We start from the raw sequence: 17,167 nt of genomic DNA, 5'->3' as shown, positions 1-17,167 counted from the left end.
TGACCCATAGACCTTCCTTGAATCAAGGTATTCTTTACTGGTTGCCTTAGTTTGGACATTTTAATAAGCCTAGAACTGTACATTTGTACACTTATTAAATTCCCGTTTTTAAAAGCTATTCCAGTTCTGGTCTATCATATTCCGGCAGCTTGCAAACCAACACGGTGATTAATGCCACTGAATGGTATATTTGGTGTATATTGGGATGGGAAGATTTATGTTATATATATACTATACATTTCCACAATGAAAGAAAAGAAAGAGAAACTAAAGAGATAATGATAATTACATGCAATACATGATACTGGATGGGATCTAGAAATGGAGGAGAAAAGGCTCAAAAGGACATTACTGGATATAAGAAAAAATTGGAATACAGAATGTGAGCATTATATTAATGTTAAATTCCTTGAACTTGTAATGGTACTTAAAGTGATTGCATGGGTGGGTATCCTTGCTCATAGGAAATGTGCATGTAGGTATTATATGTTTAAGGAATATGATGTGTGCAGCTTGCTCTCAAGTGTTCTGAAGTTGGGTGGATGGATAGAAGGATGGATGTATGGATGGATGGATGGATAGGTAGATTATAGGGAGATAGATGGAATGTTGCAGCATTAATTTTGATTGGCAAAATTTTGAAGTGAGTGGATTTGTGTGTCTAAGGGCCTGGAAGTACGCTGTTCTTCTATTTGGGGTTTGTGCTGTTTTTGCAACTGTCCTGTAAGTTTGAAATTATTTCAAAATAACAAATTTTTAAAAAATTAGTTGGAATTGTGTATGCATTTGTGATCTTTGATAAGTATTGCCATCAGATATATGCTAGCTTCCTAACATAGACTGGGAAGCTCTCCATCTTTTTCTATTTTCTGGGAGGGTTTAACTAGCATTGAAACTTTCTGTTCCTTGGAGACTTGATAGAACTTCAAAAACTTAAGGGACTCCTCATAAGGACAAAATAAACACTTTTAAATATCCAGATTCTATGCAGTGAGGAGAGGCAAAATCTGCAAGATTTAACAGTTACCTAAAGGGATTTTTAAAAACTACCACATTGGACTATTAATATCTCCTTGTTTCAAAATATAGGGATTTCTCCTCTCCCCATTATTGTAGATTGACTTATGGAGAGGAAAAAAAGGAGTTGGAAGCTAAAAGCAAACTATGTATGCTTGTATATGTGAATATGAGTAATTTTTTGCTATCCTGCATAATACTCCTGCTACATCTTAAATTTTGTTTATGTAATTTGAAACTTGAATTTCAGAATATTATTTGTTTAATTTTTCGCTTTCTCTTTTGAGAATACATTCTTTTTTCTTATTTTTTTTAGAATTTATTTTATTTTGAATTATCAAACCAAAACAACATACAAATATGAACATTCCTAACATACAGACATTCTGTGTATGGTGTACAGGCAATAGCTGAAAATGCATTCTTAAAATTATTTTACTACATAACCTCATTGAAAATATTGTCATTAATATTTCTGAGGCCACTTAGGTTTCTTTTATACCATGCCTTTCTAATGCTTTATTTCAAATATATGTTCCAATTTTTATGCCTATATTTTCAAGTGAATTTTTCAGCGAGGTGTATAGATGGTACACGTTTAAAATTTTTGCCTCCTAGCATTCTTATTGCATAAATGTTTTGATGTCCTGTTCCTTGCTTTTGTATCACGTAGCTCTTGTCTCTTTCTTTAAATCTTTGAATTATTTCCTCTTGATTTCTAAGAAAAGCTTCCAAAACTTGTCTTCAGATGAATTTAATCTGCTTTCTGCAATATTTAATGTAGTGGTCATTCCTTCCAATGGATTTGAATATTCAAAAATAAGCATAGTTTCCCTTTAAAGGCTTGTTATTTTTTGCTTATTCTTTTCTCGTGACAGACTGCTCTTTTTTGTTGATGTAATATCATATTAAAATTTATTGAGAATATTAATTAGATATATATTTATTTAAATGTCCTCAAAAGATCATGGCTATTTCTTTTCTATAACAACTACTATATATATATTTTTTTGTATGCTGTATGGTGGGGTCACATTTCATTATTTTTCCATATGAGTATCCCATTATTGCAGAATCATTTTTTTGAATTTTTGTTTGTTTGTTTTGTTTGTTTGTTTATTCTTTAAGAATTACATGGACTGTGAGTCAAACCCAGGTCTTTCACATGACAGGCGAGAATTCTTATATTCATCTCCAAGAATTATTATATTTTAAAGTTTTTTTAAAAAACTTCATTCACTTTTTGGTTAATTTCCTGACTAAAATTACCCCTACTTCCTTTCTCAGAATTAGTCATATATATCTGAAAATGTCTTTCTATTTTTTCACATGTAAGTGACATCTTGACTAGGTATAACATTTTAGGTCACAAAAATCGTATCCATTAATATTTACCACCATTTAATATTGCAAAGCCTTTGTAATTAATGTGTTTTCTCCCTGTTCATAAAATTCTTGTCTTGTTCTCGAAATAAAACTCAAAATCAGGAAATGTCTAAGTACTTGTTTATTTTAATTAATTAATTAATTTTGATTTGTTATTTGATGAACCTATTCAATCTGCATTTTCAGATTTGTTTGTTTTTTAAGCAGTTTTATTGAGATATACTCACATAGCATACAATCCATTCAAGGTTTCCATTAGTGGCTTTAGTATAATCACAGAGTTGTGTATTCAATACCACAATCAATTTTAAAACTTTTTCATAACTCCAAAAAGAAAACCCAATACTCCTTAGCAGTCTTACATGACCACTAACCTAATTCTGTCTCTATAAATTTTTTGATATTTAAAGAATACTAAAACATTGCTGTTGATGCAATGGTTTGCATTAGGTGTGTTTTTTGCTATATACCACCTATTATTAACATCTTATAATAATGATTTACATTTGTTATAGTTCATGAAAGAATATTCTTACATTTGTACTATTCACTGTGGACATCATCCACCACAGGATTCATTGTGTTATACAGTCCCATGTTTTATCTTCTAGCTTTTTTCAGGTTTTTCTTAAGTCAGAAAAGTTCACTTCTATTAAATCTTTGAACATTTCCTCCAGATATGTTCCTGGAGGAAATATCAAATCCAAATTATTTGATATTTTGTATATCTGTTTTTATCATTTATATTTATCATATTCTCTTGCGTCACCTTTATCTATACTTATTTTCCTCTTTAAATTGTGAGAATTTCTCAAACAGCTCTCATCACTTATTTCATTTTCTGCATTGTCATTTCTGCTCTTTACTGCTTCTGATACTACTTTAAATTTTTCCATACTACTTTATATTTCTGTAACTGTTCTAGCTCCCTTGTCTTATTTCAACTCTCTCTATATAATTAAAATTAAACAAAATAAAAACAAAAAAATTAAACACTTTCATTCCATTTCATCCTGACCTCATTTCCTGTTGAAATACTTTCCATAAATATGTTGTTCTTCCACACTAGGAATTTTGTTTATTTACTTTTTTTAAGTTGTTAAAGTTTTGTAGGCCCTAATTTTCATCCTTTAATGTGGAAAGGTGTATCAGGGCCTATGGGCCTGGTATTTGCTTCCCAAATAGATTTTTTTCCATCTTCTCACTTTTATAATCCCTGAGATCTTCATCATCTGGGGGAGGCAATTATAGCTCCTGATGGATAAAGCAGGCTTGGGGATGCTATTGTTCCATCAGTCAAGAAAGAGGAGACTTTGCTCATTTCCCATAAAGGAACTTCATCCTCACACGTTCTGTTTGTTTTGGACATGCTTACACCAACTCTAACTTACCATTTGTGGGCTTTTCTTGGTCTGATCTCTACTTTACGTTCACATTGCACAGTGCCTGGCCTCATCCCCGACCGCTATTACATCAAAGAAATTCCATACAATCAAGTAAGAACTCTTCTGTTTCCCTAGAGATCCAGGATCTGTGGGAAGGACTGGGACACTCTGGAAAGAATCATTATCATGAAGATTCTTGGTTTTCATGGTCTCTTTTGTTTAATTTTTCCTCCGATCACCCAGGACAGCTGATTTGTAACAGGCTCCAAGAGGATGGATCCCATTCCTCTCCTGTCCCACCCTTACTTTAATACTCACTTCCAGATTTAGGGCTATTCATGGGGTGCCTCCTAACTCTTCCTCCACAAGGTTTTTTAACAACGTGCCAACAGCACTAAAAGTAGGCCTTGGATGATTCCTGCAAACTCAGTCCATCTGCTTTGCTTCTGGTAGAATTTCTTATAAATTTGTTGCATGCCATTGTCACCATCCTTTAGGCTCTGGACCTGACGCAGACTTCCCCTAGACTATTCTTTAAGACTCTCTCTTTTTGGAGGGTGGGGCAGTTTTAGATGACTGTGGGGGAAAGAGTGAGGGAGAAGCTGACTGCCTATGCTCAGCTTTAGATTTTTAAGTCCTTTTGACTCCATAAAAAGTGAAAAATTATCACATTTGACATTCATGGAGTACTTATTTAGTAAAAGACAGTGTAGTGAGGACTTTATATTTATTGTCATTTAATCATAATAGCCAGTAGTTAATGAGCACTTCCTATGTGTTCCACTCTGTTCTGAGCACTTTATATGGGAGTGCTGAAAGGCATTACAGCTTAAGGCAAGAGAGAGAGTCTGCGTTAGTTCAGGGATCTGGGTAGCACAGATGCTTGAAAATTATAAGATGTGTAATGTGATTAGAGATGAAGCGTGAGAAGAACCTAGCAGGAAAGTGTCTTCCATACTTTAACTTTATACTTTAACTTGAAGGAGCTTCAGAAGTGTTTAAAGAGTAGGGGTTGGGGGTGGGGCATGGAGAAAGTGGTGTCAAGATTAGATTTATTTTCTAAAAGATCAATCTGGTACCAGCATCTAGAAAATATGGAGAGTGGGGGAGGAGGGCAGTAAAGGGAGGAGGCAAAGAGGCCAACTTAGAGAATGTTTCAGTGAACTGGGCTAGAAATGGTGAAGGCCTGAATGAAGGTGATGACAAAGCAGTCAGGGAGACGGACATTGAGATGGGAACAGACACTGAGAAAGAGGAATATTCCCAGGACTTTGGCTGCAGTGACTGGGTTTACAGTGTCATTGTTCACCAAGACTAGACAAAGACGAGATGATTTTAGGGACAGAATCATCTAGGTGATCATCTCTCCCTTGAAATGTTCTCCCTTCTTGCCTCAGTGGTACAATTCTTGGCTGGTTCTCTTCCTACTGCTCTGGCAGCTTCATCACAGCTCCTTTCCGTGGAGTTTCTTCCTTTGCCCAGCCCTTGGTGTTGGCATTCCTCCTGGACCCTGATCATCCTCCTCTTCACACTCCACCTGTTTCCTAGCACATCTTGATGATACCCATATTTTCAACCACTCTCTGTGAACTAACAACACTTAAGTTTTTACTGTCCATTCCAGGGCATAAATCCAAATGCCCACTCAACATCTCCCCTCGAATGTCCTAGTAACCCTTCAGATTGAACATGTCCACACCAAACTCCTCTCTCCTTCTGAAACCTGCTCTTTACTATCTCAGCTCTTGCCTCTCCCATCCATATGCTATTGCATTAAATACTGTTGCTCCTCACTACAAAAGAGCTTCCAATTTATTGACTCTTTTTCTTCATTCCCACTACAAGAATAAGTGATGTATATATTTCCAAACACTTTTGCCCTTAAAACCTTTAATCCCATTGTTCTAGTCTGCTAGCTGCCAGAATGCAACACACCAGAGACGGATTGGCTTTTAATAAAAGGGGATTTATTTCATTAGTTCTTCAGAGGAAAGGCAGCTAACTTTCCACTGAGGTTCTTTCTTACGTGGGAAGGCACAGGGTGATCTCTGCTGGCCTTCTCTCCAGGCCTCTGGGTTCCAACAACTTTCCCTGGGGTGATTTCTTTCTGCATCTCCAAAGGCTTGGGCTGGGCTGAGCTGCGAGTGCTGAGATGAGGTATGCTGAGCCTCTTGGGCTGTGCTACATTGTGCTCTCTCATTTAAGCATCAGCCAATTAAGTCAAACATCATTCACTGCAGCAGGCACGCCTCCTAGCCGACTGCAAATGTAATCAGCAACAGATGAGATTCACGTACCATTGGCTCATGTCCATAGCAACAGAACTAGGTACTTTCACCTGGCCAAGTTGACAACTGAATCTAACTACCACACCCATAACCTATTGCTTATGGTATAAAATCCTAATTCTTTCCAGATACTTGTCCCTCTCCCTGCCATGCTCATACAGTAGCAAACATTTGCCTTCCTGTATGTTTTTTTGCTGGCATATGCTCTTTATTTACTTTGTCATCTAACAAAGTCCTATTCCCTTTTCAAGTTCCAGCTCCAGAGAAACCTCTTCTGTGATTATTTCACTGACTCTTTCCCTAGCCCATCGTTTCTTCTACTAACCTGTGAGCCCTTGAGAGCCAGCAACCTATCTTAGCACAGCTTAATAAATACTGAATTGAATTAGTGTGTTCTTTACCCTAGCCATGTAGCCCTGCTTGGAATTTATGGAGGTGCCTTTTGTCAAAGGACAAATTACCTCTCTTTCTCTAGGGGTAATTTCTATCACCACCAACACCACCATCATCTATTATCTGGGTATTAATTTGCCAAATGCTTTTTTAAAAGTTTTAACCTGATATGATATGATCTTTATAATACTTTTATGAAGCAGAAATTATTATGCCCATTTCATAGATGAGAAAACTGAGATTCTGAGAGACTAAACAATTTGTCCAAGGCCAGAAAGCTTAGTGAAAGGCTGAGTTGGTATTTGAAACCCAAGAAGTCTGAGTCTAAAGCCTGCTCTTTTAAACTCGGTGCTTGAGCTTCATATCATTCCCATGAAGTGGGGGCAGCTTTTTTTCTCCTTCTGTTCAGTCTTATGATTTATTTTGGGAGTGACGGATCCACATTGCAATCACCTAGGAAACTTTTCCAAAATACATGTGCTGGCCTCCAACCTCCCAGGTTCTGACAGGCCCTTGGTTTTGCATATTCATCTCCAAGGTCTACAATTTCCACTGCTCTTCTTATCACTGAAGCCTCCCTACTTTTTCTCCAGACGAAAGTTCATCCAACTCAGCTGTGATCTTAGGGTGCTGTGGAATCAGTATCATTGGCATGCCCTGTGGTACTTTAGATAGGGCTTCTCAACCAGGGTGGAACCACCCCACAAGAGGCATTTAGAAATTGTTGAGGCACTGAGTGATTATTACAATGAGCAGGAAGGCTAGAGGCATTTAGAAAACAAGGATCAGGAATGCTAAGCTAAATTCCTTAGATTGAAAAATTGGATTAAAAAGTTATCCTTAGAGTGAAAAGTTGTCCAATCAAAAATGCCAACAGCACCCTCATTGAAAACACTAATTGGAGCCCCGACATTGTTCGTCAAACTCTGAATCAGCCTCTGCTATACATGGATATCCTATCTGCTAACCTGTGAGCCCTTGAGAGCCAGGAACCTATCTTAGCACAGCTTAATAAATATTGAATTAAATTAGTGTGTTCTTTATCCTAGCCATGTAGTCCTGCTTGGAATTTATGGAGGTGCCTTTTGTCAAAGGACAAATTACCTCTCTTTTTCTAGGGGTAATTTCTATCACCACCAGCACCATCATCATCTATTATCTGGGTATGTCACAGTGTTCCACACTTCTTCCCTCTCCTCACCCTTTCAAATTTTGATATTTAATTTTGGAAACTCTTATATCCCACAAATTATGGAAAGAGAAATGATCATCTTTTATGCAATGGTTAGGTGGCAAAGAAGCATATCTAACAACATACAGGAAAGCAAATGTTTGCTACTGTATGAGCATGGCAGGGAGAGGGACAAGTATCTGGAAAGAATTAGGATTTTATACCATAAGCAATAGGTTATGGGTGTGGTAGTTAGATTCAGTTGTCAACTTGGCCAGGTGAAAGTACCTAGTTCTGTTGCTACGGACATGAGCCAATGGTACGTGAATCTCATCTGTTGCTGATTACATTTGCAGTCGGCTAGGAGGTGTGCCTGCTGCAGTGAATGATGTTTGACTTAATTGGCTGATGCTTAAATGAGAGAGCACAATGTAGCACAGCCCAAGAGGCTCAACATACCTCATCTCAGCACTCGCAGCTCAGCCCAGCCCAAGCCTTTGGAGATGCAGAAAGAAATCACCCCAGGGAAAGTTGTTGGAACTCCAAAAATTCCAAGCAGGGCTACATGGCTAGGGTAAAGAACACACTAATTCAATTCAGTAATTTATTAATTACACCTTCTACTTTATCTAAGAACAAACCATGCACACTTTCTTTGCTCCCCTGCCCCCTGCAGTGTTTCATCTAAAGTATGGGAAGGAATAGGAAAGGGAGAAAAAGAACAACAGCCATCAATGCCTCATGGGTCTATGTGAATAATCCACATCTGACAGTAATCCCAGGCTGATAAACATATCCAAGATATGGCCCCAAACTGACCTTTTCCCTGAAGTCTCATCTCTTTATTCCTCTCTCAAGGGTTACTCCTTTTTTTTTTTGCTTACTCAAGCTCTTCAGGCCAAAGCAGTGTATAGTTAATTATATATTTGTGGTATAGGCTTTAAGGGCAGCCCATATCTGGTTTTCCTTTCCTTCTGGACATAAGAGATTACATTTCTTCACCCCTCTTTCCGTAGGGTGAGGTCATGTGACCGGGACTGGCCAATGGATTGTGGGTGTAAAGATGCACGTCACTTCTGGCTCTAGCATTTCATTCAAGCATTCTTTTCCCTTGTAACCATGGTAGTGGAAGCAGGTCCAGAGGACTCTCCATCAGCCTGGCTCCCAGGACAGATGAGGAGAGGCATTGTTGATCCTCATTCGGACATGTAGCATTTGCAAAAAATAAACCTTTGTGGTTTTGTGTCACTGAGATTTGGGGGTTGTTTGCTACCACAATATTACCTAACCTACCCTGATTGGTCCAATGTTCCCTTTTACTTGATTAGAATCTTTTCATCTTTGTGCGTAGATTGTGAGTCAGCCAGGCTTGGGTTTGAGGCTTGGTCTCACTACTGAGAGCAGCCTTGGCTATACTTTCTAAACTTCAGTTTCCTCACATGTGTAATGGTGTAATGACTGTACTGACCTTACAGTGGTTGAGAAGACTAAATGGGATCGTACAAGCAAAGTGCCTACCGCAGAGCCAGGGAGAGCTCAGTAATGTTACTTATCATTTCTTCTTCTTACTGATCTTAAATGAACTTTACCTGCCACGGCCCCAAATCCTCAGTGGAGCCTTCAACTTTGCTGCCTAGAGCCCTTCTAATGCCTTTCTGCCTACCAAGCAAATAGTCTGGGACAGCTTCCTGCCCCTTTTGCATTCTTTGTAGCCCCCAGGACAGGACATTGCATGCAACAGGCATTGTGTTATCCATGCTTTTAATGGAGAATGCACCTGCGTTGGGAATTGAGAATGTATTTATGCCAAATAAATGAAAGAATCAGCTGGGCCAAACTGAACAAATTTAACGACTTGTTCAGTATGAACCTGGCATGTCTGAGAAACATGTCAGGAAATGTGAAAATACCCTCTTTGTCTTTTGTTGCAGAGAAATCAGTGGGAGAGGCGAGATCCAGTCTCCTGGCCACACACCAAAAATAGACACGCGTTCTAAATTAGCATAAATCAAATCCCATTTGCATTTATGTGACAGCCAAATCTCCCTAAGGGATGCCAGAGTTTGTTCCTGGACCATTGGGAGTCCTTTAGCATTTGGAGATAATTACAGGTTATCTTAGGACGGCGCCTTCCTCAGCACTCCTGGATTCTATTCTCAGCTTGACACTGAGTTTTACCAGGTCTCCACAGCTAAGGAAAGTAGACGTAATAACTTGGCTGACCCAGACAGAAACACAAAAGAAAACAACACAATACAACACAACACTTTTGCCTTATTTATTTTTTATATTTTGACCCATATAATTCACAGGCAGTTCTACCAACAAATATCTGGCCCAGGAGATCCTGTCTAAAGTGGAATCTAATTTGGGGACAATTTAAAACCAATCATAGAATCGACCTCAATACAAAATAGACATTCCTGGTCCCTGACAAACTAACTTTCTCCGATGCCTTTTCGAATGATTACTGTGGCATTTTTAAGGTAACTTCTAGTGGGCTCTTTGTTTTCCTTTTTCTGATCCAACTTTGCATTTTCATTACTCTAAGCCCTTTTACAAAGTAGTTCTGAAAATAAGCCATACTTGTATGCTATAATACATCTACAGGATTGAATTTTCCTTTTCCATCAGGTCCAGCCTGAGCAAATCACTAATTTACCGAGCCTTTAAGTGCATCATCGTCAGCTGTCCTTGAACGCACCTTAGCATCTGACCCATCAGGTCTCTGAAGGATGACTGTGGGCTGCACAGGGTTAGAGTCCCTGAAGCTCTCAATCGACTACAGCTGATTTGGCCATGGAGCAATAGCTCCTCAATAAAGTAACCTTAGTTGCCTTATGCACCACCATTTACTGAAACTCTGATGCAGGGATTTTTTTAATTCCTGGAATCAATCCAGTGCCTCTAGTTGTATTGCCATGTGATTCTCATTATGACCCAACTGTGCAGGACAGTGTCATGAGAGGAAAGAGCTGGGCCAGGAGTCAGGAGCCGACACTGTCCCAGTTCTGTCATGATCTAATCCTAGGTTCTTGGGCAGGTCACTTAATCCAGTGGGTTAAATGAAGGTTTAACAGTTACCTCATCTGTTGATTAGAGACAGTAGTATTTGCCCTACTATCAAACATGGTTGTCTTTGGGGGTACTTGTAAGATAGCAGTCGTGAGATTTAAGTTCCAGCTCTAAAGATTTCATTATAATGTGGTAGCTGGGGGCCCAGAAGGTCTTCTCTTAGAGAAACAGTATCATACCGTGGGTGAGGTTCCCTGTCTATGCTACAAAAATCTGTTTAATGACCATAACCCTTGAGTATGACACAGAATAATGGCCCTACAGGTCATTACCAGCAGGGATGATCTAACCGTGGGTGCTGGGGCTGGAACTCTGCAGTGAGAGGCAAGATGGGGTCACTTCGTGGAGGGAAAGGAGAAGAGAAAATTGGTGCTGAAAGAAAGGGAAGAAGAAAAAAGAGAACTCTGGGAGCTCTCCTGCAGAAGAAGCACCTAGTGAGTCGGCGGAAGGCCTTTACAAATGAAAGGATCTAGTGCGTGCAGGAAATGAGTGACAAGTTGTGGTTTCAGGAAGCCTTATAAGTGAAACTGTTCGGTGCTTATTCTCAGCCCCAGTCCACCATCTCTGCCACTTCTGCTTCCTGGCCCACCATTTTGTATTCGAAGTCTTTACGGTATAAATAATACAGCCAGCACTTCCCTGAGACTTGCAATAGGGAATCCACTTTCTTTGTTTAAGTGACTAATAGCTCTACGTGAAATAGACCGTTATGTGATATATAAATGTATAGTATAGTAACTGAAGGGCTCCTTCCTCCTGAGAGGGAGGAAAGGTGCCAAAGGATTCATATCCTTGGGTTGTTCGGGTGTATTAATCTCAGAAGACCCCCTGGAAGATTTAAAAGAGGTTAGCTGCTCCCTTACTGTTTTTCTCTGGACAGAGTGATGTCTTTCCAAACTGACTTTTCCAATCCTCAATTGCATTCCCAGCAACCTCCTTTTCCTAACTATAACCAGAAAGCAAGTTTAAATGGACATGAAATTCCAACAGTAGAGAGCCTTGTGCAGCCCAGTGCACCAGTCCGGTTGCCAAAGCCACTAATAACGCCCTCCTGGGCTGCTGTGGTATTCTAGGTTATCATTAAGAAGTCTTTGCTCCTGGTTGAAAAAACATGACATTCCATTAAATGTATAGTCTGGGTTCCCTCCAGGCCACAGCTGCATCCTACTTAAAGCTGAAATGAGCTGAGATTTAATGTCATGGAAAAAAAAGAACCAGTCACTGGGAAAAAGGAGATGAAGGGAAGGGGAGGAGAACAGCAGATCCATTTTCCCTGTGATCCACTAGTTTCAGCCTATGGACAGTGTCTTGCCAGCCAAGGGATCTTAGAAGGCCAAGGAAGAAAGAAGTCAGCATTCTTTCCCTTTCCATTCTGCTGTGGTTAGGTGCTGGACAGCACTATTTGAGGCGGTTCTTTCTAGGATAGAAGACCATGGTGTCTAGGGACCACCCAGGGTCCTGTTGGCCATCACTGCTTTTGGCCCACCCCAAGCTCTGTGCTCAACAGTCACAGAAATCAGCCTGGACTGAGATGGCTGGCTGGAGGCATGCCTGTTATCATACCAAGTTCTAGCAAGTTTGTTACTCGCTGCTCAAATATGCCTCTTCAAGCAAGAGGACAACTAAAGGAAGTCATAGGAGTCCGCCTGAAAGTAAAGGTAGGTGCCTGTAAAGACCTCCTCATCATGATTTTCCTGGAGCATTTCTAGGCCCCCAGTGTACTACAAAGGACCCCATGGTGCATTAGGAAATTTACTCTAAAACGGAATATAAAAGAAATAGCATTCCCTATTACAGGGGGGTGCTTGGAGCCCAGCGCACTGGTTAGAGATCCTCCTCCACTTGAGACGATTTTTTTAAAAACAGAAAATAACTTAGTTTGTGTTGATTAGAAAAGAAATATATGTTCATTATAGAAAATATGGACAATTCAGAAAAGTATAAAAGCAAGATCTAAAAATTCTATCATCTAAAGAGAAATGCTGTTACCATACCGATAAATATAGACACACATGTGTGAATTTAACTTTTTCTTGCAAAGATAGAACCGTAATGCATACCATGTTTGGTATCTTATTTTCACCTAAGGCTCTATTGTGACCATTATATATATATATATATATATATATATATATATATATGTCCTGCCTTAATAAATTCCCTGTTGTTGGACATTTTGGTAAGTTTCAGCTTTTTATTATCATAAACAGCACTGCCATGAATGAACATATAGGCACTTCTTTGTGACGGTCTTGGATTTTTTACTTTAGGACATGGAATTGCTGGATGGAAAAACAGATTGCCCCCATTTCTGAAAAGCACCTGAAAACATGTTGTTAAATTATCCTCTAGTCTGCACTGTCGAATATGGAAGCCATTATTCACATGTTGCCATTTAAATCATTTAAATTTAAATTTAAATTAATTAAACAAAATTAAAAATCCACTTCCTTAATTACAGTATTAAATGTTGAGCCACAGCTCAAGGGCTTAACAGCACATATGGCTAGTAGCTACCGTCTTGGACAATCCAGATGTTGAACACTGCCTCGATCACAGAAAGTTCTGTTGGACAGCAGGTCTAGGAAGATTGTACGAATTTATATTTTCCTTAATAAAAGAAAGCAGTGTTTACTTTCCACATCCTGGCCAAGAATAAATATTGCAATTAAAAAAAATGTTTGCCAACCTAATAAAAATGAATCTTGTTGATTTGTTTTTTCATTTCTTTGATACTAGTGAAGTTGAGCTTTTTTGTTTATTGACTTTCATCTATGCTTTTTCTTTTGTGAATTCTTTATGTCCTAAGCCTATTTTCTTTTGGTACGACCTTTGCTTATTGCTTTTTTACACATTAAGATAAATCTTTAGAAAGTAATTCATGCTGCAGGATTTCCTGTACTTGTTTATCTTTTAATTTTATTTACAGCATTTTTTTCACTTATAGAAATGTAGACTTTTAGTATATTCAAATCTCTCCTTATTTTCCTATATAGTTTCTGCATTGTTGTCATGTTTTGAAATCACTAAGCCTAAGATTATAGCATTACCATCTACATTTCCTTCTAGTGCTTTCATCATTTCATTTTTTTTTTTCATGGGCAGGCACTGGGAATCGAACCTGGGTCCCCGGCATAGCAGGCAAGAAGTCTGCCTGCTGAGCCACTGTGGCCTGCCTTCATCATTTCATTTTAAATATTTAAATTTGCAATCCTTCTGGAATTTATTTTGGTGTGTAGTATGAATTATAAATCGAACTCCCCCCCTCCAAGTTGTCAACCATTTGTCCAAGAAACATTTTTAAAATAATTCATTCATTTCCCACTGATATAAAATTCCTCCAAAATCTTATGTGTATTTTGACCAATTTCTAGGACAGAATAAGAAATTCTGTCTACCTATTCTTTGACCATTGCCATTTTGTTTTAATTAATTTACCTTATATTTAAGGATAGAACAATTTCTTTAGTTTTTTCCCCAAAACATGTTTTAGCTCTTTTTACCTGCTCATTTTCACTTTCAAAGATAAACTTAGAATCATTTTGTTAAATTCCTCCCACCACCAAAGTAAAAATTTCAGAACTTTGATTGAAAATAATTTCAATTTGATTGAAATTATAAATTTATAAATTAATTTGGGGAGAATTGATTTGTCTGAAGTATTGAGTCACCCCATTCAGGAAGCCGGTGATTCTGTCCATTTTTTCAAGTCTTTCTCTGTTTCTCTGAACTGGCTTTTTCAAAAGCAAGAATGGTGGACATCTCAGACTATTTCCAGACACACGGTCTGTAAGTCTGTGAGCTGATGCTCTCAGCAACTAGAAGTAACAAAAGAAATTCCATTTCTTAACATTGGAGTATATGTTCAGTATCCACCTTCTCATAAATCTGCAAGAAAGAGATCTCACTTTTCATCCAAATAATGTGGAGTTCAAAACAGCCTTTACGGAAAAATCAAACTCTAGGGGCAACTGCAAAGCACATTTCATGTCTAGCTAGCCAGCTTATTTTGCAGGACTCTTTTTCCAACTCCCAAATACTTTCCAGTCTGTGAAATTCATCTCTGTAATACCACTGTAACAGCAAGCATCTCTCCTGGCATTGGAGAGCCAACATGGTTTTAATGAACACAGATCTTATGTGAGGGGCTTTTTGGTATTGAAGCTGGTTTTCAGTAGATAACATGAATCTTCCTTGAACGATTGTACCTGGGAAAATCTACGGGGATTTGGGAAGTATTTAATTGGTCAGAAGTTCAGCTCTCCCTTGAGCCAAGTCTGAAGCCTAACCACTGTCCATGTTGGTAAAGAAACCAGGGCTCCTGCATCTCCTTGGTAACCCAACAGTCAAATGGCCAAGAGCTTGAATTCAACTACATCAGTGGTTCTCAAGAGAAGCGGAAAAGGGAAATTACCAGCAGGGCACATTTGGCAGCGTCTGAAGACATTTTTGGTTGTCACCACAGAGTGAGGGTGGGGGTTCTTCTGGCATCTAGTGGATAGAGGCTGGAGATGCTGCTAAAAATCCTACAATGCACAGGACAGTCTCTGAAAACAAAGAATTATCTAGCCCCAAATGCCAATAGCGTTGAGGTTGAGAAACCCTGCCTTGCAGTTTCACTAACTGCCTAGTCAGCAATTAGGAACAAAGGTAATGCATTATGTGGGTAGCCGTTTTTTAAAACAAGACAAATGATATTTAAAAGGCCATGCTTACTTTAGAGTCGCCGGAAAGTTCTGCCTCTGATCAGCAAGCCTTTCTCACCAACTTTTCTAAACACATGGGAAGGGCTCACAGAAACCTAGTGGGACAACTGCATCCTCACTCTCTTGGACACTCCTTGGTTACAGAAAGCCAGGCAGAAAAGAAGTCTGTCCCCCGAAACCAGCAGCGACGCCTTCTCTGCGGGCTCGGGCAGGAGGAGGGAGGGGACGCGCGCTCCCCCAACAAAGGCGCAGCGCTGGGGGCAGAGGCTGTCTGTCTCCCCGCAGCTCCTGGGTCCTTGTTGGTCCCTTGGGATGCGTGCTTGCCCCAAGCGACCCTGTCATCCAGCCCGACCAGGGGAGAAAGCATCATCAGTTTGGACTAGGGAAGAACAACTTACAACACTTACTTGTCCAAAATGAAGTACAGGTCAAATCCCCCGTAGCAGGCTGGACCCCCATCTTCCCTGCGTCCCCCTTGTCCCGCGCAGATGAGCACCAAAGTAGCCAAGGAGAGACACTTGAAGCTAATCCCGAGGGGCTTCTGCTCCACCGTAGCCATGACCTGCAGACCGGGAGAGGGCTGGGTCCTCTCCTTCCCACGCTCCTCAAACTTGCCCAGGACCCTCAGGGACGCGCCATGCGAAGGCCCCTCCTCTCGGGCCCTTTATTTCCCCTCGCTTTCTTGAAACTCCCCGGAAGCAATTGTCTGGAGGAGTTCAAGATTTTCCTTCTGGTTTCCGCTTCGATTCTGTTTCTAGGTTTCAGGTTTCAAGAATCCCAATACTGTACTCGGCTTTTTTAAAGGGGGCTGCTCTTGACTCGGGCCGGCGGGGCACTTGGGAGGCTGCGCCCAGGCTTTGCAATTGAAGCAGTTCCGTCCTGACGGTTCTTTGTCCCAGATGTTAAATAATATGGGGTGGGTTTTCAAATTGTTCTTGTTTGGGGCAGTGCTTTCCCTTTTCTCCCTCCTCACTACCCCCCTTTCTTATTTTGATGGGAGAAGATGGTTCAAACGGTGCCACCTGGTGGCCACAGACGGCATAAAGCACGGTCCGCTGTCCTCCGGAGTGTGGCTTGAGTGGGAGGGTCTTCCAAATTCCGGATAGAAATCTTTTCCTTGTCGTTTCCGTTAGCTGTGCGTGTTTTCTTATTACTTTCTTTTCCTACACATCTTCTCTTCTCCAATCCCTTCCCCATTCTTAGTTTTCTTTCACTCTCTGAACTTTTTTCCTCGTTCCTTTTCTTACTTTCCCGTCATATCTGCAGATACGATCATGTAAGCATTGGGTGAGAACTTCCCGCCGAATACAGTGGCTCCGAACCCTGGCGGGGACATTTGCAAACAAGCTGTTGTGCAAATTAAGTAGGGAGGAACGGGCCTTTGTTATCTGAATAATCCATCTGGCTTTACCTAGTCTTAACGCAGATAATAAGAAGACATTGTTGACGTCCAATCCTATGGCTGGAAACAGCAAAAACAGTACCACGGAGTGTGGTGCTCAAAGGCTGCTCCCGGGGTGGAACAGCTGAGTCTTCTGGACTGTCTCCATCTCCATATTCTAGAGATTCTGTGATAACAGCTCTTTATGTTTTTTCAATCTGTGAACTTTGACTTTCTCACCCTGTCTTTGACAAGAGAAAGGAAGTAAACAGCTTTCAAGAGTATGGTGCATCAAAGCAGTTTGTGCTAGAAGATTGCTTTTCTGAAGTGGGATGGGACCTGCGATCCTCTTTTGCTGTCCTCTG

General features: G+C 39.9%; 1 protein-coding gene across 1 annotated transcript in view; it reads right to left on the bottom strand.

Annotated features, from left to right (window-relative positions):
- The window catches only part of ANTXR1 (ANTXR cell adhesion molecule 1), a 252,599-nt gene extending 236,202 nt beyond the window's left edge, over nt 1-16,397 (bottom strand). The window contains exon 1 of the mRNA XM_077134446.1: nt 15,829-16,397. Within this exon, the coding sequence (XP_076990561.1) occupies nt 15,829-15,980 (152 nt within the window). The 5' untranslated portion in view covers nt 15,981-16,397. The remainder of the gene's footprint in view (nt 1-15,828) is intronic.
- Nucleotides 16,398-17,167: the final 770 nt, after the last annotated feature.

The sequence above is a fragment of the Tamandua tetradactyla genome, chromosome 17 (genome assembly GCF_023851605.1).
Source record: "Tamandua tetradactyla isolate mTamTet1 chromosome 17, mTamTet1.pri, whole genome shotgun sequence".
NCBI lineage: Eukaryota > Metazoa > Chordata > Mammalia > Pilosa > Myrmecophagidae > Tamandua > Tamandua tetradactyla.
Note: the sequence above shows the minus strand (reverse complement) of the source record. Positions and strands in the feature narration are given on the sequence as shown.